The sequence below is a fragment of the Chrysemys picta genome, chromosome 24, assembly GCF_011386835.1.
Source record: "Chrysemys picta bellii isolate R12L10 chromosome 24, ASM1138683v2, whole genome shotgun sequence".
Classification (NCBI taxonomy): Eukaryota; Metazoa; Chordata; order Testudines; family Emydidae; genus Chrysemys; species Chrysemys picta.
In genome coordinates, this window is record NC_088814.1 from 1607334 (window position 1) to 1630085 (window position 22752).

Below are 22752 nucleotides of genomic sequence, written 5' to 3' on the forward strand. Positions count from 1 at the left end.
GCAGAGGGTCAGAGCTCTGTGCCGGGGGCAGGGCGGGGCAGGGGCTTGTGCGTCTGGGGCCGAGGGGTCCAGGTCCCATTGCTGCTGCTGAGTGCCCGATGCTGGGCCGGTAACGCTGGGGTGCCCGGGCGGGCAGGGCTGTGAGCGTGCAGGGGACAGTACGTCCGTATCTCCAACGGCCTTGGCATCTCCTGCAGGAGGGCGGGTGTGTGGCTGTTCCCCTCCAGCGCCCTGGGGAGCCCCCCGCCAGCACCCCTGACTCCCTCCCGTTGCCCCCGCAGCTGCTGCGCGACTTCCCCGACGAGCTGCGGGCCGACATCGCCATGCACCTCAACAAAGACATCCTGCAGCTGCCGCTGTTCGAGACGGCCAGCCGGGGCTGCCTGCGCGCCCTGTCCCTGCACATCAAGACCTCCTTCTGCGCCCCCGGCGAGTACCTGCTGCGCCAGGGCGACGCCCTGCAGGCCCACTACTTCGTCTGCTCCGGCTCCCTCGAGGTTCTGAAGGACAACATGGTGCTGGCCATCCTGGGTAAGGCAGTGCCCGGCGTGCACCAGCCCCACCCCTGGGCTCACGGGCAGCAGGGGGCACCGGGCCTTGGCGAAGGGCCGACAGCCAAAGGGGGGGTTCCCTGGGGACAGGGCAGAGCTGCCACGGGCAGAGCCTGTGGCCGGCCTGTCAAGCCCTGTGGCTTTCTGTCCGTCCACCTGTCCTGCTGTTTCCTGGCTGTGTTGGGGAGTTTCCCACACCCCCTGGCAGCAAGTTTCTGAGATGCTGGGGCCTCACCGGGCAGTGGGTGGCGGTTGCTCCGAGGCGCCCGTCTCCCCCCCTCCCCACTTGGCGGAGGGACCTGCTGAGAGCAGGGCCTGGTTCCCTGGTCACACGGCTGCGGTGGAGATGGGCACTCCCCTGGGAGCCCCGTGCCGTGAAGGGAGCCGGCAAAGCCCCATCCTTGGGTTCAGGGTCTCAGATACGCCATGTGAGGGGCCAGGAAGGGCCCTGTGGCCATCCAGATCACTGCTGGGCTGGTGGCAACCCCCCCAGCATCACCACAAGCTTCTCTTGGGGCCAGTCCAAAGGGTCCTCCCTGGCCAGCAAGGTGCCCAGCTCCCCTGTGAGATGAACGGCAGGTCCTGGTGCCCCCCAGCTGGGACGGAGCAGCAGAAGCTGGGTCTCCTCCCTGGGCGGAGTCAGGACTCCTGGGTTCCATTCCTGGCTAGAAGGGGACAAGGCCCTTCCCCCAGCTCTGTGCCTCAGGTTCCCAACCCTATAATGGGCCAGCCAGGAGGCGCGTGAACCCTCCGAGGCCTGGGCTAAATTGGGGCCTGGCCAGGGAACCCCTCGTCCTGCTCACCCCCCTTTCCTGACGCCCGCAGGCAAAGGGGACCTGATCGGGGCCGACCTGCCCGGCAAGGACCAGGTGATCAAAACCAACGCGGACGTCAAGGCGCTGACCTACTGCGACCTGCAGTACATCACCCTGCGCGGCCTGGTGGAGGTGCTGGAGCTGTACCCCGAGTACTCCAGCAAGTTCATGGCCGACATCCACCAGGACCTCACCTTCAACCTGCGGGAAGGCAGCGAGATCGAGGTGGGTGCGCGCCTGTCCCGGAGCCGCGTCTGCCGCCCCTCCCCCCGTCCAAGCCCCGGCACCGGGGGATGCTGGCTGACCCCGCAAGGGTGTTGGGTCTCTTCAGCCCCAAGGGGTGGGCTGGGTGGGGGAGATTAGGTGAGACAGTGGCTCCCTGAGTCGCTCCTGCAGCCGGGAGGCTAGAGGAGACCTAGCGCAGGCTGTCCAGCCCTCTGGTGACTGCTCTGCACAAGTGTGAACACCAGCGGGGCTCGTGCGTGGGGCTGGAGAGCATGAAACACTCGTGGAGATACACATGGACGCCTCACTGCCCCGTCTCCGCTCCCTGCCACACCGCTCGAAGACAAGCTCCAGGCTCTGGGACTCTTGGAGGGTTTCTATACCAGACGTGGAGCCAGCTCCATGCCCGCAGGCCCATGGCCTGACCCAGGGGCTCCCCTCTTTCTGCTGAGTGGGCCCCACCTCCGGGAAAGGCCCTGAGTTGGACTCCGTGACACCCAGCGTGGAAGTCAGCCAGTCCAGGAACTCCGCTCTTCCTGCCGGGGGCACCCGAGATTGAATTGTGCCTGGGGGAGCATCTCGCTGCAGCCCAGCGCAGAGCCCGGGGGCCGGGCTGGCAGGTTTAGTCATTCTGCTGACTCCCACAATCAGGCGGGAACGTTCTGCTTCAGAAATAGCAGCTCATTGCTCATCCGCCCGGAATAGTTGCCTACTTTGTATCAGCTGAAACGAAGAAGAGCTCGGGATGTTTTACAGCTGTGTCTCCCTGTAGGTCCCAGCTGTGCCCTGCAGAGAATAGCCAGCAGACTGGCTATTATTTCTAAATACCCGTTAAAAAATCCACCACCAAATCATTTCTAAATGAATACATAGGTAAAAACAATGGCCCGTGTTTGCACAGGACCTACAAAAACAAGTGTTGTGTGCGCCCTCTGCTGGTTAGCTGGCCAACCTCCGTCTCCGAGCTGTGCAGACCTTCCCTTGATAACTGCAGCACATCAAACAAAGACGTTAATACGCAATAGGTGGGTCAAGGAGACAACGGCCGGGTCTGGAGGCCGTTTAGCTGAGAGTCCAGCGTGGGTTTGGTTCTGCCAGGGTTTGGTTCTGGTTCAGCAGCGCTGACCCCTCCTGAACTGCTGCTGTAGCGGGTTCCGCCTGAAGTGGCAGATGTCTTGCGAGATCAGATGTTTCCGTGAGGTTTCGGCTGACCAGGACCAGAAAATAGCTTCCTTCCTGCTTTGGACCTGACCGAGAAGCAGGTTCTGCTCGGGAGCCCTCGGAGATGAGGTTCTGCTTTTGGTCCATAATAAAAATAGGGAGAAAATAGGAACTCGGGGATAGCTGCGCCTGTGTTTTCAAACCGTTTAGGACGTAAAACCCGGTCGAGATTGACAAACAAACCCCCTGAGGGACCCGTCTCCCTGAGGCCCCTCCCATGGCTGCTCCACTCGGTGAGGCCACAGTCCGGCACTTATGACATCACCGTCACCTTTGTGGTGATGCCTGGTGACGTCACTTGCTCTGGATTGTGACATCAGCAAACGGGAAGATGGATGCACCGATCCCCCCCCGGGCAGCATCTTCCAAGCCAGCCTGGACCCAGCGGCAGGTGCCGAGTGCAAGAGCAGCTTTGCTGATTGGCTGAAAGGTGCTGGCTCAACCCCACTGAGCAGGGAGAGGCTGGGCAGCGCCGGTACCAACTGTCTCCCGCTGCCCCCTGCCAACGCTCTCCATCTCTGCTCTGCCGGCTGCGGGGCGGTGCCAATTGTGATGGGTGGTTTCTGTCCACTAGGCCCTGGAGCGAGACCAGCCAGTCATTTCGCACAGGCCACTGAACAGCCGGCGGATGGTAACGTGCTTCGGTCGCTACCGACCCAGGCTGCATTCGAAGCCGTGACCTCGAGGTGAAAGGCCGCGTGTCCCATTCCCGACCCCTGAGCTGTTCCTCCACCCGTCCGGCCGCTGTGGTCCTTTGAGTGTGAATGGTTCCCAGCCTCCCTGCAGCCCCTGCTCCCCGCTCGCCCCCCCACTCTTCGCGTAGGTTTAGTCAAGAACCACCCCAAAATCTCTGTGTCGCCAGAGTCCTCTCCAAACCACCCTCTGTGGGCATGAGGCGCTGATCCAGCCGGCTCCCAGCGGGACCCCGTAGGGCTAGCCAGGGAAGGGTGGGGAGAGCCTGGAGACAAGGCACCCGCTGGGTATGGCTCATCCCGACGCAAAGCCAGCGGCAGGCCTAGGCACCACTTCGGGCTGAAGCAGGACTTGAGCGGCGTCGGGCCTTGTGGGACTGGAGTGAGGGATAAGCAGTGCCTGGCCCTTGTGCCGGACCCCCTGCATGGGGCGGCTTCCCCCCAAGTGACCTATTTCTGCTCTCAAGTGCAGGCTGTGAGGTATCCCCCCCCCCTCGCTCCCATCCACCCTCCAACCCCCTCGTGGCCCCATGGAATCTGGCCTTGAGGAGCTGGTAAAATAGACCCTGGTGGTAAAATCCACGCACCTGAGGCCTCAGCTCGGGCATGGCTCCGTCTCTTCCACCCCCACCCTGCTGCTCCCAGCCTCCAGCCGACCTGCAGCCGGGGGCAGCTTTTGGGCAATGCTGCCCTCTCGGCAGACACTGCTTGGACGCTGGCTCAAGCCCCCGATGCCCCTGGGAAGTGGAGGGCCAGTCCCAATCTGGGGTGAAGACACAGGAAACGGGGCAGCCGTTCTCTGCGATGGGAGCAGAGCGGCCTTAGCTCTGAAGCCCAGGCTGCGGGAGTGGAAGATTTTCCCTAGACACCAAGCAGGATGGTTGGAGGTGACCCCCTCTCCCGGTCGCATTAACGAGGGGCCGTCCTTGGCAGCACCCGAGTGCTGGGAGACTGGGAGCTGGGGGGCACGAGAGGAGAACCTTCCCCATTCGCCGCGGCACTGGCCCAAGGCGGAGCATCAGGCGGTTGCTGGTCCCTACGTCCGGCTTGAATCACGGAGATCCCTCGTCACATCCTTGGAAAAGCCACGTGCCATCAGGCCAGGGCTCTCTCTCCTCAGGCTCTGCCAGTGACCAGGCCACGTGCTGTTTGCTGTTGTGCCCACCATGTGCCAGCTGCCTTCCAGACCCTTAGGGACTGTCCCTGCCGACAGCAGCCGGGGCAGGGGGTCACAGGCGCAGGGTACGTGCAGGTCAGACCCAGAGCAGGGGCCGGGGCAGGGGATTACAGGCGCAGAGTACGAACAGGTCAGACCCAGAGCAGGGGCCGGGGCAGGGGATCCCAGGCGCAGAGTACGTACAGGTCAGACCCAGAGCAGCGAGATTCCGCACAGGCGGCCGGACAGAGGTGGGCGTTGAGACAGAGACGCGGTGCCCGGAGGGCTGGGTTATTCTGTCCTGGTACTGGTGGGGAAACCTCTTCCTGCCTCTCCTGTCCATGTCCGGAGCCAGGAGGATCCCTAGTGTTTGCTCAGTGTCCTCCTCTGCTAACCCAATGGCGGGCGGCTACTCGGAGGTGGCCGGTACCAGTGGGTGTTGGTCTGAATGGAGTTTGCTGGGTGGCATTAACAAGCCGTTCTCTGCTTTGTTTCCAGGGGCTCCTGCGATTTCCCAGATCCCCTCGGTTATCCCAGGTAGGTTGGGTTTGTGCCAGGCTGGGTGGGCAGCTGCTTGTACCCCCAAGTTCGCTATTAGTGCCAGGGGCTCATTTGAACCCAAACGCAATAGGCGGGAAGTGGGAGTGACTCCCCCGCTCTCGGGCCTTTCAGAGCAGGACACTCCCATGCCCCTGGGCTGGGCAGTGGTGGGGACCAAGCCGTGGCGGCTCCTCCTGGCTCAGCCTGCAGGCGAATGGAGCCGAGCCGACTTCAGGAGCTGTGTGCCGAGGGGCTGGCTGCGGTCACACCACACACACCTGAGGGGCCTCGGAGCAGGAAGCCCGCTTCCTCGCTCTCCCTGCCCGGCTGGCCTGGCTGGGCGATGCCAGGAGGGCATTTCCCCGGGGAATGTCCTGCCCTTTGAGCCAGCGGCCAGCGCCAGGTGCAGCAGCCCTGGGGCCAGTCTCCTCGCCTTGTCACCCAGCTCCCTCCCTCTGCCCGCAGCCTCGCCCCGAGAGCGGCGCCAGCCCCGAGAAGCCCCTCCACTCCATCCTGGAGGACGAGGAGGAGCCCGACGACGTCTTCCACCCTTCGCCCGCCAGCCTGACCCACCGCAAGCTGCTGCTGCCCACCCTGCACAGCCCCGTGCGGCGTGGCTCTCTCAGCAGCCTGTTGGGCGACGAGCTGCGCCAGTTCTCAGCCCTGCGCCGCACCTGCCGCTCCCCCGCCCGCTGCAGCCGGGGCAGGAGCCCCTCTCCGCGGTGTCCGAGAGACAGCGAGAGAAGCAACGGCCGCAAGCCAGCCAAGCTCCTCATTCCCTCCCTGCACACGTCCGGCCCCCCGGACCTGAGCCCCAGGTAAGGACGGGCAGCGCTGGCAGCGCCATGTTCTTGGGACCCTGCAGCTGTGTGGCAAGCCACCAAACCGGCATGTGACGGTTTGCACGTGTGCTTCGGCTGCACACATCTGAGTGCATCGCCGTGTGCTCGCACGCCTGCGCACGTTGGCAGGGGTGAACCCATTAGCACGCGTGTGTGCACTTGTTGGAAAGACAGCAGCTCTCTGCATGCCTGGAGCATGCATGGCCTCATTCACATGCCTGCACGGCTCTCACCAGTTCTTCTCCAGGCAATCGCCCATCTGCACCGCTGCCTGGCCCCAGCGTGTGCGTCACACTCACAGTGGCTTCGGGTGCGTTTTGCCTGTGTGATGTAGGCCCTGGTGCATCTCCCACCCCAGTGGCTTAGGGGGATTCCAGCTCCTCGGGCTGGAAGCTCCCGGCGTGAGAGCCCTGGAGGCTGAATACTCCAGTTATCGCCCACAGCCGCAAGGCAAGCACCCCACATGCCTGCCTGGCCATGCCATGCGCCCACACCCCTCCCCTTGAGCCTGCCCCGCCTGCCCTAGAGATGAGTGGCTCAGTCTCCCCACCCAGCCCTGGCCTCTCTGCTGGTGCTGCCAGCATGGGGGTGGGTGGTTAGTGCCACGGGGTGGCGTTGGGATTGGCCCATGGAGTCATCTGCCTGGATCAGGGCTGAGACCCACTCGCTCATTTCGCCTCAGGCACCTGGTGGCAACAGCTGCTGTCCTCCGCTCAGCTGGCCACGCTGAAATCATTGGGAGTTGCCCCATATGGGCCAGCAAGCCCGGGGCTCAGTCCCCCCGGGCCGCCCAGACCGCATTCCCCAGTCGGGTTCTGCCTGCCAATGCTTGAATTTCAACCCGTGCCCGGGAGGCAAAGGGGCCGGTTAGCGATGCCCAGCGGTGCTGCGCCAGCTGATCATGTCGGTAGGATTAAACCACCCCCCCCCCGCCCCTTAGGGTCGTTGACGGGATCGAGGATGATGGTGGGACATCGGAGATGCAAACCTTCCATTTCAACGTGGAGCCGCCTCGGCAGAGCTCGGTCGTAGACTCGCCGACGTCCGGTAACCGCCCACTGCCCCGGTGCTGCCCCGGCTCCGGGCCAGACGGCGCTGGGGATAGGAGGCGCGCTCTGGCCCGGGGAGAACGGCTTGACATGAATAATCAACTGTTTCCTCTGGGCCTGGGGAGTGCTTGTCCCAGGGTTTGGAGGGGAGGGGAGGGGGTTTGCAGGGGGTCAGGACGCCTGGGTCCTATCCCTGGCTGGGACTCAGGGCACGTCACTCATGCTGGCCGGCCCCCGGGGGGATGGGGCGGTGAAGTCATTTGTGCTGGTTTGGTCCCTGGAGGCAGAGCCAAGCGCGCGGCGTTGGGATGAGCAGCGGCTAGTTCAGATGCTGGCGGATAAGCTCCAACGCCTGCCAGCCGGGCCTGAACAGCTTGGGGGGGGGGGCAGCTGGCGCCCTCCCACTCCGCCCATGCAGAAGCTCCCCCGTCTCCGAACGTTCGGGGCTTGGGCCCAGAATGAGGCCTGGCGGGGGAGGGGTTGTATGCCAAGGGGTCGGCCGGTCCCAACGCTGGGCCAGGTGAATGGATGCGGGGCTCACTTGGGGAGGCTTTGTCCTGGCATGGCCGTGAGTCCCAGTGGGCTGGGTCAAGGCCCATGGGGGCGCTCGGCCTTCCCCTGAGATCGGTCTGGGGTTCCTTGCAGGGACGGATGAGGCCAGCCCAGCCTTAGGTGCAGAAGCGGAGGAGATAAAGCAGAACGTCAGCAGACTGAACCACGAGGTACAGCCTGGAGCCCCTGCGGCCGGGGCGGGGGGTGGGGGGGAGAAGAGGTGGGCGCTGCAGGGCTGGCTCTCTTGGGGTTCGCATCCGTCTGGACCCCCCCCGGCACCGACCGACCCGCTGCTGCCTGGCGCATTCTGCAGGAGGTGAAGTGGCCCCAGCTGGTAGCAGCTCCCCACTTCCAGCGCTGATCCCGCTCCGGATCGAGCTGTTCGGCGGCTCTGCCCTGACTCAGGCGATGGGGTTTACAATGAGCCCAGGCTGTCTCTGTAAGGATTTCATAGCAACAAACGCAGCTCCAGAAGCAGCCCCTCCTCCTCCGTGCCTGCTCCCACCTCCCGCGGGCTGTGTGCTGGAGGGCAGGGTACGCTAGGCAGCAGGCAGGGTCTCTGTAGCTCCGGAGTGAGGCCGCTTGCTCGGTGCAGCCCGGGAGAGCAGCGTGCTGGCTTTGCCCTGTCCAGGTTCCAGGCTGCTGCAGGGACAGAAATGTTTCCTGGCGTAATGTCAGGGTGGCTTAATGTCGGGGTTGTGCTGGGCCTCCAGACTGTCCGTAACCAGCCATGATCTTGGCCTCAGATCCCCGAGGGAGGTCCTCGCATTACGTCCCCCATGGCCTGTGGCCAAGGCGCTCCGTGGCCACGTGTGGCAGCTCACAGACCAGCAGGGCCGGGTTGCGGAGAGCACGTCCCCTCTGTCTGATTCTGGCTCACCAGCGTGCCAGGGCTGGGCCTACCCGCTGCGGTGGCTGCTGCTGGGTCCTGGCCCTCTGGGCTTCCCCCTCCTTTGCAGCCAGTGTGCACGGTAAACAGCGGCCCCCAGGAGAGGCAGGGCTGGTACACTGGGCTGCTGTGAGTAGCTGGGTGAGCAATTAGCATCCCGGATCCAGCAGGAGGTTACACCTGCCATCCCTGCAGAGCGCTAACAGCAGTGGCACTCAACATTTTTTGGATAGGACTGTTGCGGATTGTGGGGGAGTTAGGGCCCTGCACCCCTCTTCCCGAGATTCACTGCGACTCTCAGCCAGCCAGTAAAGCAGAAGGTTTATTTAAGGACAGGAACACAGTCTCAAGCAGAGCGTGTAGGTACGACCAGACCCCCTCAATTAGGTCCCTCTGGGAGGTTCAGGGAGCTTAGACCCCAGCTTGGGGTTCCCTGCGTTGCACCACCCAGCCCCAACCGAAACTAAACTCCCAACTCCTCCCGCTGCTCCTCTCCTTTGTTCAGTCTCCCGGGCAGAAGGTGTTAATTCTCCCCACCCCCGTTCCTGGCTCAGGTTACAGCTCAGGTAGCTTCCTTCAAGGGAAGTCCCACATCCCCACTGCAACCCCCCTGCAACATTCCCAGGTCAAATCTGCCCTGCTCCCTGCTCCGTCACAAGGACCTACAATAACAAAAGGTCTCCTGCTTCCGCTGCTTATTTTTCCTTTCTGCAGCAGCAGCAGGGAACAAGCCACTTCCCTGGGGTGCGTTGCCAATGGGGCTGGTGAACAAAACACAGGGAAATAGGCCCAGTGGGCAAGGCGGGGCACGTGTCCCGCGCTGTCCGAGGTCAGGATAAGTGGATGCATGGGGTAAAAGAGCCCCAGTGGGCTGTGCTGGGGCCGCAGGCAGGCGCTAGATAGACTGTTGTCTCTGGGGGTGCGTCACAGCAACCCTGACACACACACACACCCCCGGGCCGGTCACCCACCGCCAGCCGCGTCCTGATCCGCACTCCACTGGCTGCAGATCCCGGAGCAGCCGGACCCAAAGGGGCGTCCCTGCCCCATGCGCCCAGAATCCTTTGCTTCTCCGTTGGAAGCGGGGCGACAGCCAGCATGACGAGTAGCCGGGCGCTGCTGAGCTGGGGGCAGGGGGTGTGGGCACAGGGCGTGACGCCGCCTCCTGGGGCACTGTCCCCTCGCTCAGCACGGTTTGTGTCTCTTTCCAGATCAATAACCTCAACCAGGAAGTTTCCCACCTCAGCCGGGAGCTGCAGCGCATGATGCACCTGCTCCGCAGCCAGTTGCTGTGTGCCCCAGCCTTGGCCTGCCCCTACGGCCTCCCCGTTCTCTCCTCCCCACCCCCGAAACCCAGCAGCGGGAGCGAGCAGCCGCCCAGACTGCCCCCAGCGGCAGTGCCGCCTCGTCTGCCTTCGGCTCACGCCTCCATCTCGGTGCCGCTGTCACCGCCGCCGGGGGATGCTGGAGTCTCTCCCGGCACCACCTCTGCCGAGGTCCCTGGCTCCCGGAGCTCGCCCCCTGACAACCCCCGGGAGCCGGAGGGGCTCCACGCTTCCAGAGACTCATCCCACACGCCTTCCAGCCATTACCGCCTGCCCCGGGCGGACATGGACGGGGCCCACCTCCCACCGACACAAGCTGCCCCGCTCTGCGGTCAGACTCCCAGTCTTCCCTACTCGCTCGCAGGCTCCCCGGTCCTGTGCCCTCAGCCCTCGCCCCCTGCCGGCCCTGGCCCGGCCTTCCCCAACTGCTCCTCTCAGAGCCACCCGCCGCCACACCGCTGCTGCAGATCAGACTCGGAAAGCTTCCATTGACGCCCCCCTGCCTTCTGCCCATAACCCCCTGCCGCGCCCCCACCTCCTGCACCGCTCGCCTGGGAGCTGCAGCGAGCCAAGCGGATGGAGTGCGCTGGGGGGGCCTCGCCAGCGGTTTTCGGTGATGTCGATGGCTCCTTTCTGCCAGCGTTGATTTTCCTTCTCTCTGCAGGTGAATTGCAAGAGTTGGGGGCCGGGCGGGGGGTGGACGAGAGCCCCCCCGTGGCTCTTCCAGGGCACTTCCCGCTCCAGGTGTGACCCCACCTGCTCACAGCGCTGTGGAGCGGGCGCATTTTCTACAAAATGACGTTTTTTGTTTGTGGGGAGGAATTTATTCTGGGAGCCTTAGAACTCCTCGGAGGACCTGTCCTCTGCCCCCCGGACCAGCCCCACGGGCGCCCTGCAGGCCTGGAGCGCCCCCAAGCCAGGTACCTCTCTGCTCCCCTGGCGGGAGTTCGATACGCCGCTCTCGCCGCAGCCTTCTGCTCCCATCGTCAGTATGTGTTTGCCTGACTTGGACGGGGTCAGGTCCCACGGAGGGGGTGGGGGCTGCGCTGGTGGCCCAGCGGGGTCGGGCTGGGTGTAACTTCCAGAGCGAACGGCCTGTGTGAAACGTACGATGCTGGAAACCAGGCCCGGCAGGGCCGGACCAGCCCTGGCTGACCCCACCCGACTCTGTGGAAGTCCCCGGGGCAGTAGTTTGCAGGGCTGGACTGTGCAGCCCCTGGGCCAGTCCCGTAATCTCTCCGCCTCCCCCCGGGGCCGATTCAGAGCCGCTTTGTGTTCGGCAGCTTAGGGCTGTTTCGAGGCGTTGCAAGGTTGTGTCTGGAACTCGCCTTACGGATGTAGCTGGGGGAGGGGGAGCTCTGCCCATTTGGGGAGCGTGACAGCAACTCCCCTGGGGCTGGGGGTCACATCTCCACCTGCTACACAGCCCTCTCCCTCCGCCCAAGCTGCAGCTCCCCAAAACTGCACGTCCCGGCGTGCAAGTGTAACCCCTGGCTCAGTGCGTGCTGGATGTGTCACCCCGCTGTGGGGGTGGAGGGGGACGTGCACGTGATCCACCAGCATCCTCTGTTCCAACACAGCCCTGCCTGGCCGCCCTGGCTCCTGGGTGTTCTCTGCACTGGCCGAGGCCTCTCGTCCGGGCACGTGCATCCCCCAACCAGCCTCCGGAGGCTGCAGGCCACGCAGGACCATGGCTGGCTCTGAGATGGATTTCAACACCTCTAGGCTGTTGCCACCCAGGGAGCCTGCACGGTGGCATTTCCCGGCCTGCTCCCCCCCACGGGACCTCCGCTGCCCCCGCCACAAGCCGCCAGCATCTCCTGCTCCTCTGTGCGAAGGAGCGGGGGGCAGGGGGAGGCCGGATGAGCCCCGCTCCAGGGAACGGGGGGTGGGTGGGGAGGCCTTAGTGCTCAGGTTTAGGATAGCAGGGGAAGCCCCTTTGCCCAGGTGGAACTTCCCCACAAAGCTGCCTGTTCCCACTGCCCCGGGCACATGGCCAGGCCCCGGCCGGGTGGGGTCGCTTTGCGGCCTGCAGCCCCAGCTCTGCAAACCAGCAGAGGCAGGGGGGATTTAAAGCCTTTTGATACTTTTTTTCCCAAAGGTTTTTTAACATTTTTTATTTCCTGGTGGGATTTTTCTCCCCCGCCCCCGATGACACGGATGGGCAGCACGGGGGGGAGCCGGCCCCTGCTCCGGGCAGGCGGGCAGGGCTGGTGCTGCTGTCTGTATGGCTGGTGACTCGGCCCCGTGCATTGAGTTTGGGGGGTCTCAGGCCTGTTCTCAGCGGGCCAAGGAGAGGGGCAGCCGAGCCAGAGGCCCAGCTCAGCCCCTGTCCTAGGCCGGGAGCGCAGGCTCCAGACTGCTGGGTGCAGTGCCGGCCCTCGCTCTGAAAAGCAAAGGAGCCCGCAGGACAGGCCTGGCTGGGCGAGGGGAGCTAGCGGCTCAGGACACCGGGGGTCCTCATTCCCGGTGGCACCTTATCAGCCCCCGGGGGATGGAGGTTTCCCGAATGGCCTTCGGGGACTCCCCCCACCCCCCGGCTCATCCCCGATGGGCCAGCAGCAGCTGGAGCCCTCAGCTGGGCGGAGCCGGCCCGTCAGCGCTCTGGGGTCAGCTGGGCAGAGCTGGGGGGTAGGCGCAGGGCAGGGCACACTCTGGGTGCCCACCGGCCTGGCAGCGCCAGCACTGACCCCCACACCCCGGCGCTGTCTCTGATTTCCCCATAACATGTCCGGGGAACCCCCTGGCCTGCCCCGTGGGCTCATGGGTATTCCTCCCCCCCCTTTGATACAGCTGCCACGGTGGTGACATGACAGTCGTCCCTGCGACTGTTGGCCACTGTCCTGGGAACAGGCAGAGCCCTCCCTGTGCCGAGCTCTGGCTGCTTGTCCCAGGAGTGCTGCACCAGCCTGGCTATTCGGGGTGAGCACGTACCAGCCATGGGGGCACTGCCCAAGGAGACGCCTCTGTCGCCATCCTTCCCCCCCGCTGAGACAACCTGGCTTGGCTGCTACCCGTCCCTCTCCTCCCTGGGCCCAGAGGCGCACTGACTGCAGCCTTCGCCCATCCCGTAACCCCTCTGCTGCTGCAGCGCTCGGCTCCGGGGCTCCGCTCCCCGCAGGGAAGTTTTGTGCTTCTCTAGAATTTTGTTCCATTTTATTTTTGACCCCCCCACACAAATGACCACCCCCCCTTGTCTGCCACCAGCATGCGCCACCGCTGCTACCCACTGCCCAGCCACCACCTCCATGGTGCTGCAAAGACACAACCTGTAATAAAAGCTCTATTTTTACAGCCGCTGGCTGTGGGTGGTTGTGTCCCTGCTGCTTGGGGTGGGGTGGGGGTGGGGGTGTGTGTGCCCCTGCTGCCTAGGAAATGGGTTGGACTAGATACCTCCTGAGGTCCCTTCCAACCCTGATAGTCTATGATTCTAAGTGGTACAGTCCAGGGTTGGAAAGAAATGGGGGGGGGGAGGGCTTCATGCCTATTTGGTTCCCAAAATACCTGGTCCCCCACAGCCCCTCGCTGCAAAGCCCCTGTATGTTCCAGCTCCCAGACTCCGGAGAGCCCACGTCCCCCTTCGCAGCTCCCACCCCGGCTGCCGGGCAGGGGAACCTTCGCATCTGCATCAATGCCAGCCGGCTCCAGCTGCTCAGAGCCCTCCCATGGCGCTAGCTGGGATCCCCAGGGACCAATTCAGGGCTCGCCACCCCCACACCCGCTAGCCATCACAGCTACCTGGGAGGGGCTGCCGGAGGGGGGGTCCAACCCTTGCCCCAGACCCCTCGGAGCTGCAGCTCGGCCCCATGGGCAGACATTAGCACTTGAAGGTTTGGTTGAGCTGTTTTGCATTTGCAAAGTGCTCTCGCATGGGCAGCTGTTCCTGTAAGCTGCCTTCCTCCACACACCTCCCCCCAGCACCAGCTGCCCACGAAGAATATTTAATCTCTGCATTATTTAGTATTTATTTTTAAAGAAAACAATGGAGCGGCAAAGGGCTTCGCGCTGCGGCTGCCAGGGGAGCGCGTGGGCGTGGTGCCCCCAGGGCACAGCCAGCAGCTTCTCCAGCCAGATGTGGGGGAGGCTGTATTGTGTGGGAGTCGGTTGCTCCAAAGCAGGAGAGGGGCCAAGGTCATTCCAGGGCTGGGGAACTGGCTTTTCTCCTCCACATCCCACGTGGCTCAGATTCAGAGGGAGCTGTGCAGGGGCCTCCCGGTCCCGCATCCACCATCCCCGCTGGCCCTTTGTCTGCCAGGACCCAGACGGGCCAGCTGACCTCTCCCCTATCTGAGCTGCTGCCCCCCGGGGGGGGGTGTGTGTGCAAACGGGGGGTGTCTTGCACAACTGCTGCCTGTATTGCCCTGCTTCAGGCCCCTGTCTGCCTGAATCCCACCTCACCTGCCTGCCTGAGCACCAGGACTGACCAAAAACGCTGTGCTCAGTGGGGCCGCGCCAGCCTGCTGCCCAGGCTAGCAGGCAGGGGAACCACCCTGCCTGGGAAGGGGGCAGTTAACTGTTGGCTCCTTTTCCTGGCAGCCCAGCCCAGCTCTTGGGCACCAGGACCCACCTGTCCTTGCCCGCGGGGGCTGCTGGCACTCAGCCATTGATAGATTGGCCGGCCCCAGTTTGCTGGCACCCTGCTCTCTAGCGCCGCATGGGGGCAGCGGTTTTAATGCTGACCTGCAGCACCCCCTGCAGGTCTCTACGTGCTCTGTGGCGCTCGCCCAGCCCTGCTCAGCGACTGGGGCACCCGTACTGAGTTCCCTGGTACTGCCGTGGCTCTGGCAACTCGGTTCATCGCGGGTTCTCTGCCCGCCCTGCCCCAGCCACACTCTCGGGCCCCAGAGAGGAGGGCAGGGATGTGCAAATCTCCCCTAGGCCCAGGGCTGGCGCCAGCAGGTCCCAGGTCTCTGTTGGCAACAAACAACACACACAGCGTCACCTCTCCTCTAATGAGCCCTCTGGGTCGATTGCATCACCTGCCCTCCAGTCAGCAGGGGCTGCCTGGCCAAGCCAAAGGGAGGGGGCAGGTTGCGGATCCCATCCTCCGACCCAGCCAGTCCCTGTGGCCCACTACCCCCCTGCATCCATTGCTCCTTGTGCTTAACGAGCTGTGGGCCGGACCCTGCACTGCACTGAGTCACAGCAATGCCACAACAGCTCCCCAGAGGCGCCGACGTCACCGAGCCCAGGACCGTCACCCAGCCCCGAGCACCCACACGGACCCTGCAGCCAGCTCCTAGCTCTGCCTGTTAAATTCTCTCCTCCTGGAAGGCCGGGGCCCTGGGGACCTCCAGCTGCCGGTTCCACCCTTCCCTGGGAGTCGTTTTGAGCCCCAGAGCTCTCGTCTCCAGGGCGCTGCACCAGGCTGCACTCTGCTCTCCCGGCCAGGAGACACTGCTGCGGAAGAGACGGCGGCTATTCTCCGTGATGGTGCCCCCACTCCAGGGGCTGCGGGAGTTCCCCTCCTCCAGGGATCTTCACCTCCAGCCCCTTTCTCTCCAATGTGCATTGGCTGCTCTCTGCACACAGGATCCCCTTCACCCACCGCTGAAATGCAGCCACCTCTGGGGAGGTTGCGTAATGTGCCCTGTATCCATCATCAGCAGCGTCTGAACCCAGAACCTTCAGCTGCACTGCACAGCCCTCTCGTGCTGGAAGTAGCTGGTGCCAGCCTCGAGAGGGAGACGCAGCCCAGTCAGCACCCAGCCTGGGGGGGGGGGGACTATCTCCGAAGCATGGAGCAGCAGCCTGGGTTTGCAGGACTGGGTCCTGCCAGCACCCCAGGGCTGAATCATGTGTAGCTGGGTTGCCCCCCCCCCCGGCTCCTCTCCCCCTCCCCTCCCACAGGCTCCTCTCCCCCCTCCCTCAGCCCCCCCCCCAAGCACCAGGCTCCCCCCCCCAGCTCCTCTCCCCTTCCTCAGCCCCCCAGCACCAGGCTCCGCTCCACACACCCACGCACCAGCCCCCCCCCCCGCTCCTCTCCCCTTCCCCCCTCCCTCAGCCCCCAGCACCAAGCTCCCAACCCCCCCGGCTCCTCTCCCCTTTCCCTCCCTCAGCCCAGGCTCGCCCCAGGCTCCTGTCCTCCCCACCCCAGACTCCTCTCCCCCTCCCTCAGCCCCCCAGCAACAGGCTCCCCCCGCACCAGGCTCCTCCCCTCCCCGCACCAGGAGCAGCGACTCACCTCGGGTTTTTCCCACGCCGCCTCCCCCGGCCCCTCCCCCCTTGTGGACTACAACTCCCATCGGTCCCCGCGGGTGTGTCACGTGCCTCCGCCCAGCCGTCCTGCGCCCCACGTCCGGCAGCGCGAAGAGGGGCGGGCCTCAGGGTGGGCAGGGCTTCGATGATTGGCGCAGGCCGCTGCCTCTCACCCCGCCCGGCCGGAGCGGAAGGGGTGGGCGGATCCGGAAACGGAGCAGCTGAAAGGCGGAAGTGGAGGCCGCAGCCTGAGACCCAGCTGGGGCGGGGGCGAGAGGAGACCCTGGAGCTGTGAGTAGGGCCGGGAGGGGCTCGGAGCCGGGGGTCCTGCCCCCTGGGGGTGGGGGGCTCGGAGCCGGTGGTCCTGCCCCCTGGGGGTGGGGGCCTCTGAGCCGGGGGTCCTGCCCCCTGGGGGTGGGGGGAGGCAGGCCCTGGGGGTGGGGGGCTCTGAGCCGGGGGTCCTGCCCCCTGGGGGTGGGGGGAGGCAGGCCCTGGGGGGCTCTGAGCTCGGGGCAAGGGTGTAATCTGACAAACAGGGACTGGGCTGGGGCAGGGGTGCTCTGAGCTCAGGAGACCCTGTCTCGCATGCTGTCCTTTTTATTCTCTGCCCCACATGTAAGGTCGTACCCATGGGGTGTGATTGCATGGAGCTTTGGCCAACCCTCCCTGTCAGGGGTTACCAGAGATTAGCCCAGGCCCAATGGGTACTGGGGAGTTATTCCGTCTGTAACTTGACTGGGTTCCTAGCTAGCCGGCGTGGGTGTGTAAATGGGGCTGGGGAGCAGCTGAGAGCCTGGGCTCTTTGCACAGGTAACCGCCACTTCCCTGGTCCCCTGAGACCAGTTTAGGTGGATGTGGGGAGAAGTGGGGTTAGAGCAGAAGGTTATTTTGGATGAGGCTGACTCCATAATCTTGTGCCTTCTCTCACCCCACCCCCTGTACCCAGGACAGCCGCTGCTGGTAACTGTCTTATTACAGGAGGGGAAAAGAGAAGCAAACTCAAGTCCGCCCCCCGCCCCATTCATTCTAATGCCTCTCTGGCTCTGAACAGTCAGTAACTTCATAGTAACTTCCCCTTCCTTTGGTTTGTATTGTCACTTGGTAAATGTGTTCTGACTCATGATTCACTTTGCCCCTGCAAACAGAGCTCTGTGGCCTGCCCATCATTAGGGATCTCCCAGATAACTGGATTGGTTGACTGGATAATGCCATAATCTCTCTCGCTTTCTTTCTGAGTATTGACCAGACACAGGTCTGGTCTGACATAGTGTTTCCGAGAGCTAGACTTCCTAGTGTATGTGTAGAAGTTGACTGTAATTTTATAGGTTTATGGCAGTTGGTGCTGATTTACTATTGGACAGAAATGTCAAGGCAGGAAATTATGTCAAAACCAGGGCTTTGAGGAGCCACTTAGTCTGGAATGAGCACTGGCTTGTGAGGTGGGGAGACTTTCACTTCCAATCCTGACTCGGACATAGACTTGTAATGTGGCCTTGGAGGAAGGTGGTGTCTTATTCTCTGACACGGGCATGATACTTGGCTCAAAAGACTGGGAGGTTGTCTCCTAATGTGAATCACTGAAAGTGCAAGGAATAAAGGGTTTAACAGAAGAAAAGATGGTGTCCTAAAGTAGATTCCTCTAGCTAAAGCTCTTTAATAAGTGTAAATTCCCCATACTGGGATTTCACTTAGGTTTTACACCAGCATGTGTATGACAGACCCTCCTTGGTAGGGGGTCCTGTGTTGTAGCACAGTACCACAGTAAGTGTGCAAGATATTTTTCTATAGCACAGAATGCAGGTGCTGTCCCTGAGTATCAAATCTTGGTTAGATACTAGTGCAATAATATTTACTTATTACAGTTCATTTCCTTATTTAAAAGCAGCGTACTTGCAAGTTGACGAGTTAATTTCTCAGCTAGTGTGGCAATGTGGCTTCCTTTGGACTTGACTCTAATCAGAGGTGCTGCTTGAGTTACTAGTTAATAGGCTTTTCACATGGGGCAGGCGGGGGGAATTACCATGCTGTGGCAGGTTTACAGAACGACAACCACAACATCTAGCTGTAACTGTTCTGGTTATTTATGAGCAAGTGTTATTGTACTGCATATTTCTCTACATCTCCTACACTGGTGTTTGTATAGACATTCTCTAATAGAAATTAGGAGAAATCAATGACTTGTAGCAAAGGTTATTGTACTTCTTTCTGAGAGCTTGTTTCTTAAAAAATTGTCTTGTGTGGGAGACCAAAAGAAAACTGCCCCGGAATGTCAAAAATGGGAGCCTAACGTTAAGTACAAAAATATCAGGTCCTTTATTTCAAGTGTTAAGAACCTAGCAGCTGCCAATGGATTTAGGACCCTAATGTCAATCTCCTATTTCAGAAAGTCTTGCCCTCTGTGTGTGTTAAGTGAAGAAAGTAGTTGGCACTGGAGTTCACAGTTGAATATGTATCAAGTTGAAGATGACTTAACTCCTTTAGAGGAGAGGTAATACTGCATTTAAATTGCATGACAGTAGGATCAGACACAGACCTCACCAATACACTGAACTGTAACAAAAAACAAAGGTGAACGGAGTCAAAATGTGGTATTACTAACACTTAAAGGGTCCAGAAGCAGTGTTCCTGACCACTCTTCTGGGCATTAGTGATATTAACCGTCACTGAGGGGACAGGACTCTGAATTCCTGGCTTGGTAGGTAAGTGAAACAGCAACTAACTTTTCATTTACAAGTTATGAAAAGTTTGGAAATCAGCGTGTTAAAGTCAGCACTGTCTGGTTTGGGATCTTACAGGCAGCGTTCGTGTATTTTGATTCACCTTTAGGGTGAGCAGACGGCAAAGGTGAAAAATCAGGATGGGGTGAGGGGGGGGCTAATAGGAGCCTATATAAGAAAAAGACCCCAAAATCATGACTGTCCCTATAAAATCAGGACATCTGGTCACCCTATTTACCTTTAACATCTTGTGCCTCTGTAAATGGCTGTTTACAACTTTGACCTTGATTTAAGTCTTAAGAATGTACAAAGAGAGCTCACGCTGGGACAATTCTGTTTTAAGGCTGTTGCATGAGAGAAACATCTCTTCTATTCCTGGCTTTCTGTTTAGAGAAGAGCTCAACATCATTGAGATGTACTGCTTGTACTAAATCAAATTGGCAGAAGAGACAATGTATCCGAACCTTGGTGCCAAGCTAATAGATCACTTGTGGGCTCCTCCTGCTTGAGGTCATTGTATCCAAACTCTTAATCTCCAAGGCCAGGAGTGCTGAGGGACCTGTTAGTCTGGGATACAATAGGCCATGACCTAACAGGGATTGCTTGAGTTAATGTGCTCATGTCTTTGGAACTTCCTGTTAATATCCCCATGATATACTTGGTTGCTTCTCCTCTGACCACACTCTGGATTGTTCTTTTAAACTTGTAGCTGATAACCGGTGCTTTGGGTGGCCAGACATGGAAGCAGCTATGATTGTTGTGACCTGAATGTGGAATTCTGAGAGCAGTGCATGTAGCCGGCCACCCTGCACCAGGGGTCTGCTACACACAGTGACTGAGTGACCCTGAACCGCAATGTTGAGAAATAACTCAAAGTTTCTGGGTCACTGAGTAGCTCACTTTGTTCTGACTGGCTGTAATAATCCTGTTTTGGAAGCTTGCCCTACATCTTCAACTAATGTTATCTTCCAGAGTCATATGTCCAAGTATCTAGATGGTTTTTCATCTCTGTTTAAGTCACCCTTCCAGAGAGTGAGCCAATGGCCTGTACACTTTTATAGGCTACTCCAAGTTACTGTCCGTGTGCTCCAGAAAATGAGCAAGATGAGGGGGTGTATGTTTCCTCATACAACCTGTGAGTTTGTGTAGGCATTCTGGTTAGCCTTCGGACAAGGCAAAACTTAAGCAATTTAAAACGAGACACTTGAGTACTTTAAATTGCTAAATTCAAGAGCAATAAAAGGGACAGTCAACTTGGTGTAGGCCTGTAAATTTTTTTTTTTTTGTGGAGGTGCAGGGGGAAGGCTTCCTAATCTCCCCTGTGTGGGGCGAGGCTAATTGGGAAATAAAGCAAAGCTGTCTGGAAATGAAAGTGCAATTCAAGTGTATCAACAGCGGAGGAGTAACCCTATTCTAAGATTTGCTTCAGTTCTGGTAAGAGAAGCTAGAGATGGAAAAGATCTATCTTCTGTCGGTACATCATTGTTCCCTCTGGATTAAGGCACCAACTTCAATTCTAGTCAATTACAGTTCAAGTGAGCTTCAGTCTGGGCCAGTCCCCTGACAAATCATCTTTGTGGTCTTACAGCCTCTTTCCTATTAACCGTCTTTCTCCCTGCTGCTGTGCAGAAGACCCAGACAGGTGAAAATGGTGACTTAATGAATTACAAAGGAGAAGACAGTTTAAAAAAAAAAAAAAAAAACCACTGTAAAGTTCTTTCACATGCAGGAATTAAAACTAGCAACTTTTTCCCTATAATATTGGGTGTTAACTTGTAATGATAGAAGCTTACAAAATCCTTTAAGACAAATGACTCCCCATATTTCTAAGAATTATTCAAATGTGTTTCTGCTATCTCCTTGGTCAGTGTGTTAGAAAACCGGGTAGTGGTGCAGTAGTAATGTCAGTTTCTTGCTGCCATCCCTCAGGGTATGAACTTTAGTCACTCTTAGGCAAGCAAGGCCTGTTTCTGGTTTTCAGAGCAACTCCATAAAAATTCCAAGCAGTTGCCAGGAAAGTTCATATTGTCTTTGGCGACTACCAACAATGTCTCTGGGAGCAATCAGGTTTATTTTAAGCTCTGAAATAGGTGCCATTTCCTGTTAGCGAGCTGGAATGAGCTGCATGAATCCATAAAAGAATCCGCTTGGCGTCTCATCCTTGTTTGACATTGTAGCGCTCCATGCAGCGAGTTGTTGAGGGTGTGATGATGTCTTCACCCTTGTAACCCCTCCACTAACAAAGGAGTGGGGAGCTCTCCAGACCTGGTTCAGAAGTAGGCAGAGTGATCCTTTGGGTGGCAGAGTTCCTGTTACAAGTGGGTTGGGCTCCTCTGTTACTCTGAGCTAAGCATTATCTTCCCCCACCACCACTGCGAATGTACAGACACGGTGAGAGCGATGTGGTAGCTCCCAAGTGCTAGCTGCTGCAGACTTTGTTCGTCTTGAGCAAGCCATTTCATCTAGCTGGGCCTCCATTCCCATCTGGAAAATGGCGCTAATACTCCCCGACATCACAGATGTCTAAGGAGACCGTCACAATATACGTGGGGTGAACAAAAATTAGAGATGGGGGATCGTATTAGACTGAGTGATTCTGCCTTCAGGAGTTTACACTGGTATAAACTCTCGTTCTTGGGCAAGAGCTCTCTGTGCTCCCAGAACCACGCTGTGTGCTCGATACACGTTCAGAAAGAGACCCTTTCCCAGAAGGGTTTTACCCTCTACCCAGATAACAGAAGAGGGAAGACGACACTGCACAATCCTTTCTTGGGCTTGTGACAGCACTTTTTACCATATTCTTATAGCACTTAATGGGGAAGTGCCATCCCCTTACACTTGAGATCTTAGTGAGGGTGTTAGCAAAAGTGATTTGAATGGAATCCGAGCGTTGTCCCTGGGGGTGACAGATGAGCCAAGTACAGGGCTGAGCCAAAGCCATATTATAAAACTTGCTTCTGTGGCTGCCTTCCATCACTTTGATCTAGTTTTGCATCGCTGTAGTAGCGTAAACAAAAATGCTATGCTTGGGTGCCATTAGTGAGACTGCAACATCTAATAATATCCTTGTCACCTTCCTTATGTGCTAGTAACGTGTACAAACACAATACCTCAGCTGTTCTAATTGTGTGTGTCTCAGTTCAGCCATGGTGATCTAATAGGGCACTATTAGCTGTTTCTAAAGCATTAGTCATAGTGTTCAGCTACATTAAAGCCCCAACCAGAGCAGCCATGCAACTTCCTCTGAATCTTGTAGCGCTAGTATGACCCCGTCTTGGTCACTTTCGTAGCTGGATTAAAATCTAACTTAACTGTTGTGCTTTGTCGGGAGTAAGCTGATGCATTTAACAGTACTTGATCCTAGCAGGTGCTAGCATCCTATAACTTTTCCATTTCCTTCTCCCTTTCTTACGTTAAGTCTGTGCTTATAATGGGGGGTGGCTGATTGAACCTGGTAAGCCTTAGATGTGGTCTAATAAGATGAGAGATTTTCCTTTCATGAATCAAAAAGGAATTCATGTGCATAGTTCTTCGTACTTCATTTTCACCTTATTGCTCCCACTACAGGGGTGACCCCTTCTTGCCATAGTGAGGGGAGTGTTTTCCCCAACTTGCCTGAATTTTAAGGTGAAGGACTGAGGTTAAATGAGGTACCGAGCACCACACACAGCCAGTGGAACAGAAATTGTCCAGCTGACTGCAGACAGAGAGCACCACATCAGTTACGTTTGGTTCACGTTTTAAAGAGCTGTTTTCACAATCATGAGTGCTAGAAATATAACTAGCAATGAGGGCTCTAATCTGTGGCAATGGCTGGATTCCATAGCTACAGAACGCGGAGTCTTGTCTTAAACATGCCACATTGGCTATCACCGCTATAACATCAGTCTCTAGGTACTGCTGAACATAACCCATAGCGATCTTTTTCTACTTGGCTTTTTAGTGAGCTTACCACACCCATGAGCCCCATTAAAGAGCAT

At 59.2% G+C, this 22752-nt stretch overlaps 2 protein-coding genes across 4 annotated transcripts in view; both read left to right on the top strand.

Annotated features, from left to right (window-relative positions):
- KCNH4 (potassium voltage-gated channel subfamily H member 4) overlaps nucleotides 1–14278 on the top strand; it is a 36625-nt gene extending 22347 nt beyond the window's left edge. For both annotated transcript variants that reach the window (XM_065577836.1, XM_065577835.1), the window contains exons 10-16: nucleotides 282–531; nucleotides 1377–1591; nucleotides 5159–5197; nucleotides 5666–6018; nucleotides 6983–7089; nucleotides 7737–7813; nucleotides 9744–14278. In XM_065577836.1, the coding sequence (XP_065433908.1) occupies nucleotides 282–531; nucleotides 1377–1591; nucleotides 5159–5197; nucleotides 5666–6018; nucleotides 6983–7089; nucleotides 7737–7813; nucleotides 9744–10349 (1647 nt within the window). In that variant the 3' untranslated portion in view covers nucleotides 10350–14278. The remainder of the gene's footprint in view (nucleotides 1–281; nucleotides 532–1376; nucleotides 1592–5158; nucleotides 5198–5665; nucleotides 6019–6982; nucleotides 7090–7736; nucleotides 7814–9743) is intronic.
- A 1908-nt stretch (nucleotides 14279–16186) lies between these two features.
- Nucleotides 16187–22752, top strand: part of RAB5C (RAB5C, member RAS oncogene family) — a 36319-nt gene continuing 29753 nt past the window's right edge. For both annotated transcript variants that reach the window (XM_065577887.1, XM_065577888.1), the window contains exon 1: nucleotides 16187–16346. The gene's annotated coding sequence lies outside the window, so the exon portion shown is untranslated. The remainder of the gene's footprint in view (nucleotides 16347–22752) is intronic.